This window comes from Danaus plexippus, chromosome 11 (genome assembly GCF_018135715.1).
Source record: "Danaus plexippus chromosome 11, MEX_DaPlex, whole genome shotgun sequence".
In the NCBI taxonomy this organism is placed as follows: domain Eukaryota; kingdom Metazoa; phylum Arthropoda; class Insecta; order Lepidoptera; family Nymphalidae; genus Danaus; species Danaus plexippus.
In genome coordinates this window covers 4,899,609-4,916,553 of record NC_083544.1, presented here as the reverse complement: position 1 = coordinate 4,916,553, position 16,945 = coordinate 4,899,609, and the positions used below count along the sequence as shown (strand labels likewise).

General features: G+C 29.9%; 5 protein-coding genes across 5 annotated transcripts; 4 read left to right on the top strand and 1 right to left on the bottom strand.

Moving 5' to 3' along the window:
- Positions 1-3,364: 3,364 nt before the first annotated feature.
- Positions 3,365-4,251, top strand: LOC133318713 (larval cuticle protein 1-like). Its single transcript, XM_061521972.1, has 3 exons — positions 3,365-3,522; positions 3,681-3,796; positions 3,925-4,251. Exons 1-3 carry the CDS (start codon positions 3,514-3,516, stop codon positions 4,142-4,144), a joined length of 345 nt encoding a protein of 114 aa, XP_061377956.1. The 5' UTR covers positions 3,365-3,513; the 3' UTR covers positions 4,145-4,251.
- Positions 4,252-6,022: 1,771 nt separating this feature from the next.
- Positions 6,023-6,869, top strand: LOC116765487 (larval cuticle protein 1-like). Its single transcript, XM_032654938.2, has 3 exons — positions 6,023-6,156; positions 6,301-6,416; positions 6,545-6,869. Exons 1-3 carry the CDS (start codon positions 6,148-6,150, stop codon positions 6,762-6,764), a joined length of 345 nt encoding a protein of 114 aa, XP_032510829.2. The 5' UTR covers positions 6,023-6,147; the 3' UTR covers positions 6,765-6,869.
- A 2,580-nt stretch (positions 6,870-9,449) lies between these two features.
- Positions 9,450-10,335, bottom strand: LOC116765484 (larval cuticle protein 1-like). The gene is made up of 3 exons (XM_032654936.2): positions 10,176-10,335; positions 9,902-10,017; positions 9,450-9,780 (listed from the first exon to the last, which is right to left on the bottom strand). Exons 1-3 carry the CDS (start codon positions 10,182-10,184, stop codon positions 9,561-9,563), a joined length of 345 nt encoding a protein of 114 aa, XP_032510827.2. The 5' UTR covers positions 10,185-10,335; the 3' UTR covers positions 9,450-9,560.
- Positions 10,336-11,360: 1,025 nt separating this feature from the next.
- LOC116765485 (larval cuticle protein 16/17-like) lies at positions 11,361-12,229 on the top strand. Its single transcript, XM_032654937.2, has 3 exons — positions 11,361-11,501; positions 11,660-11,775; positions 11,901-12,229. Exons 1-3 carry the CDS (start codon positions 11,493-11,495, stop codon positions 12,118-12,120), a joined length of 345 nt encoding a protein of 114 aa, XP_032510828.2. The 5' UTR covers positions 11,361-11,492; the 3' UTR covers positions 12,121-12,229.
- Positions 12,230-14,568: 2,339 nt separating this feature from the next.
- On the top strand, positions 14,569-15,436 carry LOC133319045 (larval cuticle protein 16/17-like). Its single transcript, XM_061522008.1, has 3 exons — positions 14,569-14,721; positions 14,866-14,981; positions 15,108-15,436. Exons 1-3 carry the CDS (start codon positions 14,713-14,715, stop codon positions 15,325-15,327), a joined length of 345 nt encoding a protein of 114 aa, XP_061377992.1. The 5' UTR covers positions 14,569-14,712; the 3' UTR covers positions 15,328-15,436.
- The last annotated feature ends 1,509 nt before the right edge of the window (positions 15,437-16,945 follow it).

Sequence of the window (16,945 nt, the reverse complement as noted above, 5' to 3'; positions counted from 1 at the left end):
CGATAATATACCAGTAGTTAAATGTTAAATTGTTAAGAAACTTGTAAATAAAAGGTGTGAAAAGAATCATTTCTCATTTTTTAACCATTTCCCAATGTAAATCGGTAGACACATATCCAAGACGTATTTACTTTATGATACAGAATGTAAACTCATCATTGGGCAAATACGCACATTATTACACATAATTGTAAGCATTGTCAATATCGATGCCAAAAGAATGTCGTAAAATAATCCTTGAATACTTAATAAGCATATATTTTGTTAATTTGCAATGAATTATGTATAGCAAACATCGCTTAATCATATTGATAATATATTTTATCAAATATTTTAGAGTAGGCTAAAACTAAGTCCAGTCAGCATTCAAGAAGTATCTATGATACGCGAACTTTGACATTAAATGATCAGTAGTAAATATTTTAATAATGTTGGATGTATATACAGATCACGTTATTATCTAATAGTTATGAATGTTATATGTAATTGTATTATAACGTATAGGTTTAATTCGGAGTTGATTGTATGTCTTCGTTTGCTTCTTTGTAAAAAAAAAAAACACGGCGACCGTGAATTATAATTTCACGAAATAAAGCTCGTACCCGACCTCTGGAAAGGTTAAGAGCACATCACTTTTATTTGCGTCTAGCACAGCAACGATGGCGGGACAAGATTTTTAACATTTTAAATTATGCATGAAGGTATGCTGTTAACGATTATTATATTTTGTAGTTTTAGTTATGCTTAAGCCGTTTGACCTTTTAAATGTATTAATTATATATTATTTGAGTTACCAAACCTTCTTTTTATGTGTTTATAATATTTCGTAATTTTAGGTCATGGAGTGAGTTATCAGATTTCATGTTTGAGAAGTGAATACGTTGCTTGTAATTTTTCAATATGTACTTGATGTTTGGTGGTATGCCGTCTGTGGGGAAAATAGAATTTGATTTTCTTATGAAAGAAATTATAAGTAATTTTAGATTACAGTCAAATTTATTTTTAATATCTAATCGAAGATGTAAAGTAGCTTTTTTCTTTATAATGTAATTATTATTATAAAAATTTAAATTAATACAAGTTGAATCAGGTTTTTGGATTTTTTTGCACATTATTCAAATATTTATTGCCTGTCCTGTTGAGTCCTCTTTTATAATAATTTTGATATATAAATATAAAAGATAATGTATTAGAAAAGTCGGAAAAATTACAAAATAATAGGAAAGTTAAAGTTTTTACACGCTTTATTTGTACTATGCTATAGATATGGCTTCGAGGGTCATTTGACCTACGAATCTTATTTTGGTTTTTAGTTTGTATATATAATCCAAGCCAGGCTTTATAGTAATGTGTATTAATATGACAAAAGGGGTAAAAAAACCTATTTTTTCTGTTATAAACTGCAAGTGATTTCGCTATCGTCATTCAACGAGTTTCTACAACTAGAAATTTTAGCCTGCCATATATGTGTTAAAAAAAAGCCATATTGTAATATTATTAAAATAAATTGGTCGTTAATTTATTTTATTTCCTTCCATTTGTATTTAAATGCTTCAATCTCATTTTTAAATTAACGATATACTATAATCCTTGGTAAGAAACAATTCAAATAAAAATTTTCAAAAACAATAAGCGTAGGAAGCTTTACGATTTTTAAATTTAATATTATAAATAAAAACGATATGATGCTCGCACCTTGACCTAGTACTTATAAAGTAATTCAGCAGTAAGAATCCAAGAACTTGTTTCTTTAGTGACAAATTTTTTAGTTAGGTAAATATATGACAAAATCACGTGTCTCTGCGTGAGTGTATATGTATTGCTACATCAAAACCTGTCGGAGGCACACACATGTACATTAACTCTATCATAGACTGTTATCCGATTAAATTGTGAGTTAACATTGAATTCAAAAATACGCTACTTATTATATGGATATTATATTACCTCACGTGTTTAACTTTAATACATTTAATAACTATTAGACTTAAGGAGATTCTTCCTCGATAATTAGCTTTTAAAGCTCGTTTATTTATCTTGACATTTGTTAATTCGTTCCTTAATAGTTCTTTTGAAATATTTTTTTCTGCTATGTTTACAAGAATAAACATGACATTATATAGGCTATATAATCTTTTCAACAATTAACAAACAAAATCTATTCGGACGACCTCCTTATTATTCAATGTTACCTAATGTATTTCTAAAATGTTATCTGACCGATTATTCAATAGAATTTGGATCCTACATTAAATAGACAACTGTGAAGCAGAAGATTAAAGAATTTTTTACTCGTAAACTTTGATCTTCCTAATTGATTAATGGATTATATTTTTTTAGTCACTTGATCAAATTATTAATAGCGAGTTTTACAAGTTGAATAATTTGAATTAGCTGATAGCTATTTAGTATTCAATTAATACAGTCCAGACTAGCCAATTATAAGTAGCAAACTTCATAAATATAATCATCATCATTCGTGTGTTGTAGTTGATAAGTGAGAGAATTTCAAGATTCACTTTAGCCTTGCAATAACTAAAGTTTATACCTAACAACTTCTATGTATCTTCAAAATACCCAAATACAAATCTAGTTCGTATATATCCTTATTTTAGTTTCCAATGAAGTGTTTTAATTGATCCTTGACCTCTTAATTGAAGAAATATTTATCATAACATTGATCCGAAGCAACTATGTGTTAGATTTTGAATAATATTAATACCGAATTAATAAGAAATGACATATTTTATACACAAAATCACACCATATTTTATAAATAAAATTAAGTCAGCAAAAACATAGAAGAGTAAGTCAGCAAAAACGTTTCTTTGAATTATTTCAATATCAGGCTTCTACGTTTTTTAATATGATAGTAACCTTTACCATTACGTCTATAACGTCTATAACATAAAAAATAACTTCAAATTATTTCGCTAGTAAAGAAAATTCAAATGGGAGTTATGTTTATAAAGATTATTCAAACTTAAGTCAACTTTTATCATAATTTACTAACTTTATATCGTAATGTTACAAGTCCATATAAAAACGGACTTTCGATATTCAAGTGATTCGGTATGAATGAATCATAAGTGTGACATACATATATAAGTACTGAGACAACAAAAAAAAAATTTCCAAACCAAAGAATCGAGATGATATAATATAATGAATAAAGACTAATAGGTCAAATTTAACGTTTTGTCTTTTTCCTTTATATATCCTTTCCTTTGTATGATATTTTAGAAAATACATAAAAGCATCGGCAATAATTATGAGGAGACATTGTATGATTCTAATTTAAAATATTAGCAACTTTAAATAAATCGGAAGAGTTTGAATACAGGGGTTAATTTATTAATACTAATCAAATGGTAGTCATAATTATAATGTTTATTTAAATTCAAACAGGCCTACGACCTTCTAAAATTCCAGCCAACAGAAATGTATAAAAGATTTCGCGTTTAGAGTAAAATCATCAGTTGTTCCGAGAGAAGCAAACAGACCAAATCAACCATGAAGATGGTTTGTTATATTTTATATTAAATAACGTGCTCCTCTTCTTTATTATAATATTTAGTTATATAACTTATAATTATGTCTGGAATTGTGAAATGGTCAGATAAAAACGATTACGTATTTTTTAAATATGTGTATTAACAGAAGTTTGTTTCTACTTTTAGTTCATTGTCGCCCTCGCCCTTGTGGCTTGCGTTGCTGCCCTCCCCGTGGAGAAGGATGTCCCAAAAATCCTCCGCTACGATTTCGACCCACAACCCAACGGTGGATACTCTCTCAAGTAAGTTCGATCAGACATATAATTAAAACGGACCTTAGTAAAAAAAACACTCATTAAAAAAAATATTTTTTTTTTGAATAAAATAAGTAATATAATGTGTCCATTATTAATAATAAATTATTTTCCAGCGTTGAAACCGACGACGGTATTGTCAGGAATGAGGTCGCTGAACTTAAGGAAGTCCTCGATGAAAACAACAAGCCCCAACTTGTCTTAGTCGTCAGAGGCCAATACTCCTACCCCAGATCAGACGGCAGCATTGAAACCATCACCTACGTTGCTGACGAACTTGGCTTCCGCCCCGAGGGTGCTTCCATCCCCCAGGCCCCAGCCGCCGCCAGGAGATAAACATACTACGATTGAATCTTGATAAACGTTAATTGGTTAATTAGTTCTGTAATGCTCGATCTGCCATTGTTATAACTGTCAATAAAATTCACAGTTAATACAAATAAGTTTATTTTTTTCATAGTCTTATAAAATATGTATGTTTATTACCTTTGACAATGACCTTACATAAAAGTAAAACTCTTTCTGGGATCTAAGTGCCCTTAAACCCAAATTTCATGGGTTTTTGATAATTTATAATAAAACTATATATATTTCCTTTCCTTTATATTCGCTAAATTATAATTACACTATTTAGTATAAAAAAAATTAGTTATGTGGACGAAATTATTTTGGTTTTCATTTATTAATATTTCATTGTTAGTTCCTTCCAAAAATATTATATTTATATCTCGTAATTAATTTTAAAATTGCAAGACCAATGGATAGTTGAGTTTTATTTTGATATTAACTCTAGACCACATATCTATAGAATGGTTTTCAAAGAGTTTGTTTCACAGTCGTGTGTCAGGGAATGGTTGAATAAATGATTTGGAACGACCATAAAATTCATTTAACACATTTTGCTATCACACTAAAAGTAGGATATATTTAGTTACTACCCGTAACTAAGCCTGCCTAGAGAATAAAATATCAATGGCATATTTTATGAAAAATGTTCAAATGTTCTTGTTTCCCACGTCGATGTGATGATAGCGGGGAGTAGAGCGTCACATGTTATGTGATATTTTCATTATGTATTCATTGCCTCTCATTAATTTAGTAAAATATTTTGTGATTGCGAATGTTATATATAAATTAAAGATTTTTAACCTAGTTGTCGATACATCCAACATGACCAAAAATATGTATTTCTGGTTGTCTTAAAGTAGGCCATAAAAATATTTTAAATTTTACTTTTAAAAATGATTTGTTTTACAACGTCCAGAATAATATAGAAAATCCATACAGATATCTTTAAATCATCAATCAAAAAAATTTTGTGTCACTATGACATTGAAACTATATCTTTTTATATTAATTAAAAGCATGTATGCACCTATAGACTAAATGTGTATGCACTTACATATGCATGTTGGAGAAAAAAGCTCTTTTGCTTTAAAATTACTTAGCCAGAAATAAACGAATAAAAAAATTAAGGAATGAACGTTGAGGACTTGACTTAATTAGTTTTTAAAAGCATTGAACAGTAATTACAATAAAAATGAATGTTAAGTTTTGAATATAAAAAATTTAAGCATAAAATGTTACTTTGTTTATAAGTAATTAAAAATAAACCTTAAGACAATACTTCACATCTTGCAAAGTCTAATATATTGTAACGAATTTTACATTTTTCACTGGTCTCTTTGTAATAAATTCTGTGTGAGTTTTAAAATAAAGCTAATAGAGTTTAAAGAACTAAATATATTTTATGCCATACTTTTTACTAATAATTATATTAATCTTTATTGATTTTGAGTTCATTGATTTTTTAAATCTTCGAATCTTACCACGAATTTGGATTTAAGCTAACTTTTCCAATAACATAAACATTAAAAAAAGAGGATATAAAAATTTTATTAATTCTATTTGCTTTTATATTTAAACAATACAAGAAATAAAATGGTTTCATATTGAAACCGTAATTGATGAAAGAGCAAAGATATTTACAATAATTTAATTTTTTTATAATAACAATTAATAACTCATTTTTTGATCCAAAAAAAACATTAAGTATTGACAATATTTATTTCTTACCAGATATTATGAAATTGTAATTTAAAACTGAAGCAAACAGATGTCTCGGGAGATCGTGCATTTGAGGGTAAATTTATTAATATAGTAAAATATAATAATAATATAATAATATCACATGATAGGCATAATTATTATAATGTTTATTTAAATTCAAACGGACCTACGACCTCCAACGAGTCCAGCCGACAGAATTGTATAAAAGATTTCGCGTTTAGAGTAAAATCATCAGTTGTTCCGAGAGAAGCAAACAGACCAAATCAACCATGAAGATGGTTTGTTATATTTAATATTAAATAACGTGCTCCTCTTCTTTATTATAATATTTAGTTATATAACTTATAATTGAACTGGTGACATCAAAACGATTACGTATTTTTTAAATATGTGTATTAACAGAAGTTTGTTTCTACTTTTAGTTCATTGTCGCCCTCGCCCTTGTGGCTTGCGTTGCTGCCCTCCCCGAAGAGAAGGTTGTCCCAAAAATCCTCCGCTACGATTTCGACCCACAACCCAACGGTGGATACTCTCTCAAGTAAGTTCGATCAGACATATAATTAAAACGGACCTTAGTAAAAAAACACTCATTTAAAAAAATATAATTTTTTTTGAATAAAATAAGTAATATAATGTGTCCATTATTAATAATAAATTATCTTCCAGCGTTGAAACCGACGACGGTATTGTCAGGAATGAGGTCGCTGAACTTAAGGAAATCCTCGATGAAAACAACAAGCCCCAACTTGTCTTAGTCGTCAGAGGCCAATACTCCTACCCCAGATCAGACGGCAGCATTGAAACCATCACCTACGTTGCTGACGAACTTGGCTTCCGCCCCGAGGGTGCTTCCATCCCCCAGGCCCCAGCCGCCGCCAGGAGATAAACATACTACGATTGAATCTTGATAAACGTTAATTGGTTAATTAGTTATGTATAGCTCGATCTGCCATTGTTGTAACTGTCAATAAAATTTATAGTTTTAAATAAAGTTTTTTTTATTACTTCAAAAATATTAGACAAAACTTTTTCTGTGACCTTTGTACTCCTGGAATCGCATTGTATTGGTTTTAAAATATAACCTTGTTACTATGATTAAAAAAATATTTGGCCGCTTATCCGAAGTAGGTAAGATTATTTTTTCTTTATGAAACTTGATGTATAAAGGAAATAATGTTTGGTAAGCAATTTGTTTTTGCTTTAGTTAAAATCACCGAACAAATAAAATTTTATATAGTTAGGATGTAAGTTTCGATATTTAACAGGAACACTTCGAATTATTTATATACTAGTTACCAGACCCGGCTTCGCAATGACTTTTTACAAAAAATATAAAAAAGCCTAGTTAATTTTGAGAATTATTAAACTTATATTATGATAACTTTCAAATGGTACGTCCGATTTAAATAATTTAAAAAGTAATTTACAGATATTGATGAAACTTAAAAACGAATTAATTTATTCTGATAAGACTTAATACCGTATATATGTAACTAGCTTTCCAATAAACCCTTTAGGAATGACAATTTTTAAAAGTTGTAAATTGGATATAGTATGTTATCCTTAAGGTACAGACATATACCATCGCGGACTCTTCTGTAGACCTATATAAAATACACAATTCAACAATACATTGTTTTGTTATAGCTCAAAAGGTTTTGGCAGCGTTTTCGTTAAAAGCTGACAGACGGCTCATTTTTTCCCCGACATCTTCAACAAATATCGTTAATGTACACACAAATCAATACAAAACGTTAACAAATTATATATTAAAACCGACTTAGACCGAGATTAAAACCGATTCTCGAGAATCACGCTATCGATTGGTGAAAACCGCTTGACAATTGGTGCAGTAGTTTTTCTGTTTATTGCGAACAGACAGACAGCAGACGCGGTGGGTACTTTATTTTATAATATGTATAGATAAAAATGATTTCCATTATTGTTTAATTGAAAAGAATTCTAGGTTATTAATCTAAAAGTAAATGAGTACTTATGGTGGTCACAAAACTACGTGGAATATATTGATTTTTTAAATTGAATCCTTGACGAAAAAAGATGGATGTTACAAGTTTGACGTCGACGTCTGTGGTGATCTATCTATTTGTTGAATCGTAACTGTCAAACTAATTAATCGATTTTGATTTAATTTTAATTCCTTTGAAAGCCAGTTTCTTTGCGTTGGCTCTAAGTTGATTGGTTAATATCAGCCCAGCAGTGTAAGACCTTCATCTGTTTTGCAAAATCATACAAGGAAATTTTGGCCTATGATTACTTTATTAAGAGCTTCACGAATAGGAGTACAATCGTTTGCTGAAATTTAATGGTTTAGGGTTTTTTTTAAACCAAGTTATATTTCATTTGAAGAAAACTTTCGCCTCTATATATTTATATATATTTAAAAATATCAAGACTTTTGTATTTACATAAAATCTGTTTTTTGTATACAAAACAGGACGATATGGGTCAGACTCATTGTTTGGATTTCAAATATCAGTTTTTAAGTAGTTTAGCTATATTTGAAATAATACTAAAAGAATAAAAAAAAATTGGACACTTTTCGTGTGTAAGAATATACTAAAATTTAGAGTAACTACTACCACAGTAACTTTGTATGTCTTTAATTATATTATTGCTGAATCCCGCATCTTCGTTTTTGGATATATTAAACTAGTTTATGTGTGGGTAAAAGAAATACATCACTGTAAGTATACTAGAAATAAAAAATTGGTTCTTAAAAGTTGATATAAAATACAAGTATCGAAATTTAATAACCAAACAAGATTCTTCAAATTCAAACTTGGAAAATTTCTCCTGAAGTTTTGTTGTGATTAAATTGATATAGAAGTTTAAGCCTAATCTCTATTTGAACTGGAAGAAGCCAATTTTATAACATCAAATATTAATAACAATCATGATAAAAAAATATTGATTTGAATTAGACAATGTGTTATAATTTTCCACCAGTACAATAATAAGTTCACAAAATACACACAACAACAACAAAATACACAAAACAACCAACATTCGAAGATTTTATAAACGTCGATGAAGGTTTAATAGTTTCAGGAGAACTTAATGAAAGCATACATAACACGTTATTTTATTTAATGATCGCACCTATATAACTGAAATAACCTGTATTCTCACCTCTATTAATGGAACCCTCTGTAAATGAGACAGATATTTATTTATACCTGTATATCTGAGACACTGGGTAAGTGGAATACCTCTATAAGAGAAACGACATTGCAGGTCCCTTGATGTCTCACTTAACCAGGTTTCACTGTATCATAATATGTTGCTATAAAAAAATTTGGGATTCCAAAGAACAAAACACTGAAGGTGAAATGATAAAAAGACGAAAATATATTACTTTCACTATCAAAGAGTTATTAGATATCATGAAAAGAAATATTTTCAACTCTGCACCACATTATACTTAAAGCCTTCTCTAAAAGAGAATCTATCTACTAATTACTAAGATAGAAGGAAGAGGTTTTTATAAATCAGATAATATTTTTCCGACTAACAAATGAGAACATCGACTAGGGGCTGGAAAAAATAAACCTTTTTTTTTTGGATTAACTGCGAATTTTATTGACAGTTATAACAATGACAGATCGAGCTATACAGAACTAATTAACCAATTAACGTTTATCAAGATTCAATCGTAGTATGTTTATCTCCTGGCGGCGGCTGGGGCCTGGGGGATGGAAGCACCCTCGGGGCGGAAGCCAAGTTCGTCAGCAACGTAGCTGATGGTTTCAATGCTGCCGTCTGATCTGGGGTAGGAGTATTGGCCTCTGACGACTAAGACAAATTGGGGCTTGTTGTTTTCATCGAGGATTTCCTTAAGTTCAGCGACCTCATACCTGACAATACCGTCGTCGGTTTCAACGCTGGAAAATAATTTATTATTAATAATGGACACATTATATTACTTATTTTATTAAAAAAAAATTTAAATGAGTGTATTTTTTTACTAAGGTCCTTTTTAATTATATGTCTGATCGAACTTACTTGAGAGAGTATCCACCGTTGGGTTGTGGGTCGAAATCGTAGCGGAGGATTTTTGGGACATCCTTCTCCGCGGGGAGGGCAGCAACGCAAGCCACAAGGGCGAGGGCGACAATGAACTAAAAGTAGAAACAAACTTCTGTTAATATACCTATGAAAAAATACGTAATCCTTTTGTATCTGACCAGTTCACAATACCAGACATAGTTATAAGTTATATAACAAAATACTATAATAAAGAAGAGGAGCACGTTATTTAATATAAAATATAACAAACCATCTTCATGGTTGATTTGGTCTGTTTGCTTCTCTCGGAACAACTGATGATTTTACTGTAAACGCGAAATCTTTTATACAATTCTGTCGGCTGGACTCGTTGGAGGTCGTAGGTCCGTTTGAATTTAAATAAACATTATAATAATTATGACTACCATTTCATTAGCATTAATAAATTAGCCCCTGAAGCTGACAATCTCGACAAGATACTCGTGTTTAAAATTTCAATTTTATTTATATCGTAACAAATAGTTCTAAAGATCTTTAATCTTCTTTAAAATCCATAACAAAAAATCAAAAATGTATCCTAGGAGACTTCACAAGTATTATTAATTATAAGATATGTAGTTTTTAAGAAGTTTATTCCTAATAAATATATATTTAAAAATAACTAAGCAATGCTGATGAAGTGAATGCATTTATATGTCTAACATAAAAGCATTCTAGGCGAATAAAATATTGTTCTATATATTTGATATGAGATATACGGTATGTGTATAGGTTTTTTTAAATAAGCAATTTGTGCTTTGAATTCAGGTAAATCATTAATTAGGGAAGTATATATTTTGTTTACAGAATATCGCCAAAATTAATGATATGAACAATGTATATAAAAAACCTAAAAATTTAAGTCAATGGACTGTAAGACCTAAAAAGAGCAATCTCTTCTCATGAAAAGACTCATAAGTCGATCTGAGAAATTCCACAATTTTAAATATATCCAATTGCCAAAATGGTTACCTTATGGCAATCAGACATGTTTGAATAGTTCATATATAATAGTTACATTTTATTCTATACTTTACGGTACCTTTATTCCATTTTTCTCCTTTACACAAGAAAAGAATATTTATTTGTAAAATAACAAAATATTTAACAACATTTAAACATTGTCATCCGTTAACTAATAGCCAATAACATCTTTTTTTGAAATGTATGCAAGATAATAATAGTTTACTTTATACTCGACTTCATTTGTAAAACAATTTTGTTTTAATTTTTAACATACAAAAACACACACATAGACTTTAGGGTAATAATTAATAATACTTGTGATTGATTATGAACGGTACAGAAATTGTTGGGAAAAATTATTGGAAGATATTGTTATATTTTTACATAAGTAATTGACAGATCTCATCAGGTCTTGAAATTTATTAATCCGAAACAAATAACAGTCAAAAAATCATTATGCTTATTTAAATCCAAACAGGCCTACGACCTCCTACGAGTCCAGCCGACAGAATTGTATAAAAGATTTTGCGTTTAGAGTAAAATCATCATTTGTTCCGAGAGAAGCAAACAGACCAAATCAACCATGAAGATGGTTTGTTATATTTTATATTAAATAACGTGCTCCTCTTCTTTATTATAATATTTAGTTATATAACTTATAATTATGTCTGGAATTGTGAACTGGTCAGATAAAAACGATTACGTATTTTTTAAATATGTGTATTAACAGAAGTTTGTTTCTACTTTTAGTTCATTGTCGCCCTCGCCCTTGTGGCTTGCGTTGCTGCCCTCCCCGTGGAGAAGGATGTCCCAAAAATCCTCCGCTACGATTTCGACCCACAACCCAACGGTGGATACTCTCTCAGGTAAGTTCGATCAGACATATAATTAAAACGGACATTAGTTAAAAACACTAATTTAAAAACATATATTTTTTTGAACATAATAAGTAATAAAATGTGTTTATAATAAATAATAAATTATTTTCCAGCGTTGAAAGCGACGACGGTATTGTCAGGAATGAGGTCGCTGAACTTAAGGAAATCCTCGATGAAAACAACAAGCCCCAATTTGTCTTAGTCGTCAGAGGCCAATACTCCTACCCCAGACCAGACGGCAGCATTGAAACCATCACCTACGTTGCTGACGAACTTGGCTTCCGCCCCGAGGGTGCTTCCATCCCCCAGGCCCCAGCCGCCGCCAGGAGATAAACATACTACGATTGAATCTTGATAAACGTTAATTGGTTAATTAGTTCTGTATAGCTCGATCTGCCATTGTTGTAACTGTCAATAAAATTCACAGTTAATACAAAACAAAGTTTATTTTTTCCGGCCCTTATTCAATGTGCTATAATTTTAGTAGCAATAATACAAGCAGATTGGTGAAAACGTATCACTTGAATGTGTTTATTCTCATTTAAACAATTATCATTTTAAGCAATTATAGCAGAATGTAAATATTGTAAAATATTTCGAATCTTCTATATTTTACACTGTTTAAACTGCCTACACTGTTAAATGTTGAAAATATTAATTTTAATAAAATATATATTCAAAATTACCAAATAAAATGGACATATACATAGAATTGGTTCCAAAGAGGTGAGTTCTGGTTTATCAATAAGAATGTTCGAAAAGTTTATTAGGTCGAGTTGCCTAGGAAGACAAAGTTCATGGAAAGTTGTCGTCCACCAAACTTGAACTATTAGCAAAGAGTAACATAAAAATATTATCTATCTTAACAATTTACCGTTACTTACTTTTATGCTTCCCGGCTGTTGCACATTCTTAACATATGTTTTTCATGGATCAAGTCATAAACACCTAACTAGCCCAAAGAAAGGTTTTTCTGTACTAGTTGTTACAAATATTTGAAAGCAGACTATTATTTGAGAAAGTAAAGACAATTTGCTTCTGATGTATTATAAAAAAAATGCCGAAGCACATTATACATTTGTGCTTTCATCTGAAATATTATATTGTTCATATTTAACTCAAATTATTTAACTTTATTACGTTATAGTTATGTTGTCTGTAGTACATTTTGTAGAGATATGATACTTGTCCGATAAAAAATCCTTATCGCACTGGTCAAATATACAATCCACATATTAGATAAACATATAAAATAAAGATCGTACTGATATTCCATTTCTTGTATATAATAATGAAAAGAGTTTCTATTATACTTAATGATACAGTTCCCGATATTTATTGACAGCTTTTGGTTCAGATGGTGTAAGTGACCCATAAACTAAGGAACATTCTTTAAAGAATTATATTGGAAACTTTATAATAAAAATACAAGAACATCATCACTTTTTTTGATACTTGAAGGAGATAGTCACAGAATAAAAGTGACTTATGTATGCAAATTGTATGAAATTTAATGTATAAATTCGAACATTTTGGATTCAGCTGTAATAATTAACATAATATATAAATATAGTACTTTCAAGTTTTCGCTTTGATAATAGTATACGACTACATCGTATATTATTTCTTTACAATTTCCAACAGATTTTTTTATTATTGTATTTACTTTTAAAGGATTCTTGAAAAAATATTGGCATAGTTTTCAGATTTTTATCGAGATTTGTAGCTTTATCTGCTATTAATATTTTTTATGTAAATCAATGTTTCGTATGTTGTAAACGAGAAGCACTATTTTTGTATGTGATCCACAATAACCTTTTGCAAAACAATATAGGACAGAAAACAATTTTCTATAGATAAGTAATTGTATATACAATCTTTTAATATTAATATCTTACTTATACATAAATAAATGATCGAAAAAATCATATCATATCTTATAAAGCTTGTCAAAATTAAAGGAATAGGTACTAATAATTCAACTGAAAAATTTTAAGTAACTACTTTAAACTCAAAATTTTAAGTAACTACTTTACAGGATAACCAATCTTGCGTTAAGTATCTATGTGAGTAGTGATACTTGCATTTTTTAAATAAGTTATATATCAAAGCAAAGTTATATATTTTATGAAAATTATATTAAATTATATGATGAGAGAAGAATAATTTACACTTTAAATACATATGTATGTATATTGTATATGTAACACATATAGGCTTAAATATAACTCATTTAAAAACATATAAAAAAAACTACAAATGGAATAGCGTTATTATTGAAATTATTATTAATTTATGATTTAAATTGAAGACATAACTTTTGTTAATAATTTATAACTTAATAATATCTTCTATATTATTAAGTAATGTTCTAATTCATGAAGTATAGGAATACTTGAACACATGAAGCTGACAAGCTCCCGAGATACTGAGGACAGTATCTAATGAATTAGATACTGTCCTCAGTATCTTTTTTTTTTGATGACTCAGGGAAACTCTTTTTACGAGCCGTCTCACCGGCCTTGGTGGGGCCGGAGAGGATGTGTGAGACTCGACCTGGGCAGGTCCCTACTAAAACCACTGCGAAAGCCATCGGCCGCTATGTTGGTGCACCCCGGATCTGTCAGCGACAGGGCACACCAGCGACTGGCCGGTCCTGGCAAAAACCGGACTTACTCCCTCGAAGAAAGGAGGCGATCCCGGCAATTAGGATCGCCCCGACGAGTAGATACTGTCCTCAGTAATACTTCAGGGGCTAATTTATTAATGCTAATGAAATGATAGTCATAATTATTATAATGTTTATTTAAATTCAAACGGACCTACGACTTCCAACGAGTCCAGCCGACAGAATTGTATAAAAGATTTCGCGTTTAGAGTAAAATCATCAGTTGTTCCGAGAGAAGCAAACAGACCAAATCAACCATGAAGATGGTTTGTTATATTTTATATTAAATAACGCGCTCCTCTTCTTTATTATAATAATTAGTTATATAACTTATAATTGAACTGGTGACATAAAAACGATTACGTATTTTTTAAATATGTGTATTAACAGAAGTTTGTTTCTACTTTTAGTTCATTGTCGCCCTCGCCCTTGTGGCTTGCGTTGCTGCCCTCCCCGTGGAGAAGGATGTCCCAAAAATCCTCCGCTACGAGTACGACCCAAAACCCAACGGTGGATACTCTCTCAGGTAAGTTCGATCAGACATATAATTAAAACGGACATTAGTTAAAAAACACTAATTTAAAAACATATATTTTTTTGAATATAATAAGTAATAAAATGTGTCTATTATAAATAATAAATTATTTTCCAGCGTTGAAAGCGACGACGGTATTGTCAGGAATGAGGTCGCTGAACTTAAGGAAATCCTCGATGAAAACAACAAGCCCCAACTTGTCTTAGTCGTCAGAGGCCAATACTCCTACCCCAGACCAGACGGCAGCATTGAAACCATCACCTACGTTGCTGACGAACTTGGTTTCCGCCCCGAGGGTGCTTCCATCCCCCAGGCCCCAGCCGCCGCCAGGAGATAAACATACTACGATTGAATCTTGATAAACGTTAATTGGTTAATTAGTTCTGTATAGCTCGATCTGTCATTGTTATAACTGTCAATAAAATTCACAGTTAATACAAAACAAAGTTTATTTTTTCCGGCCCTTATTCAATGTGCTATAATTTTAGTAGCAATAATAGAATCAGATTGGTGAAAACGTTTCACTTGAATGTGTTTATTCTCATTTAAGCAATTATCATTTTAAGCAATTATAGCAGGATGTAAATATGGTAAAATGGTTCGAATCTTCTATATTTTACACTGTTTAAACTGTCTACACTGTTAAATGTTGAAAATATTAATTTTAATAAAATATATATTTAAAATTACCAAATAAAATGGACATATACATAGAATTGGTTCCAAAGAGGTGAGTTCTGGTTTATCAATAAGAATGTTCGAAAAGTTTATTAGGTTGAGTTGCCTATGAAGACAAATTTCATCGAAAATTGTCGTCCACCAAACTTGAACTATTAGCAAAGAGTAACATAAAAATTTTATTTATCTTAACAATTTACCGTTACTTACTTTTACGCTTCCCGGCTGTTGCACATTCTTAACATATGTTTTTCATGGATCAAGTCATAAACACCTAACTAGCCCAAAGAAAGGTTTTTCTGTACTAGTTGTTACAAATATTTGAAAGCAGACTATTATTTGAGAAAGTAAAGACAATTTGCTTCTGATGTAGTATAAAAAAAAAATGCCGAAGCACATTATACATTTGTGCTTTCATCTGAAATATTATATTGTTCATATTTAACTCAAATTATTTAACTTTATTACGTTATAGTTATGTTGTCTGTAGTACATTTTGTAGAGATATGATACTTGTCCGATAAAAAATCCTTACCGCATTGGTCAAATATACAATCCACATATTAGATAAACATATAAAATAAAGATCGTACTGATATTCCATTTCTTGTATATAATAATGAAAAGAGTTTCTATTATACTTAATGATACAGTTCCCGATATTTATTGACAGCTTTTGGTTCAGATGGTATAAGCGACCCATAAACTAAGGAACATTCTTTACAAAATTATATTGGAAACTTTATAATAAAAATACAAGAACATCATCACTTTTTTGATACTTGAAGGAGATAGTCACAGAATAAAAGTGACTTATGTATGCAAATTTTATGAAATTTAATGTCTAAACTCGAACATTTTGGATACAGCTGTAATAATTAACATAACATATAAATATAGTACTTTCAAGTTTTCGCTTTGATAATAGTATACGACTACATCGTATATTATTTCTTTACAATTTCCAACAGATTTTTTTATTTTTGTATTTACTTTTAAAGGATTCTTGAAAAATTATTGGCATAATTTTCAGGTTTTTATCGAGATTTGCAGCTTTATCTGCTATTAATATTTTTTATGTAAATCAATGTTTCGTAAGTTGTAAACGAGAAGCACTATTTTTGTATTGTGATCCACAATAACCTTTTGCAAAACAATGTAGGACAGAAAACAATTTTCTATAGATAAGTAATTGTATATACTATCTTTTAATATTAATATCTTACTTATACATAAATTAATGATCGAAAAAATCATATCCTATCTTATAAAGCTTG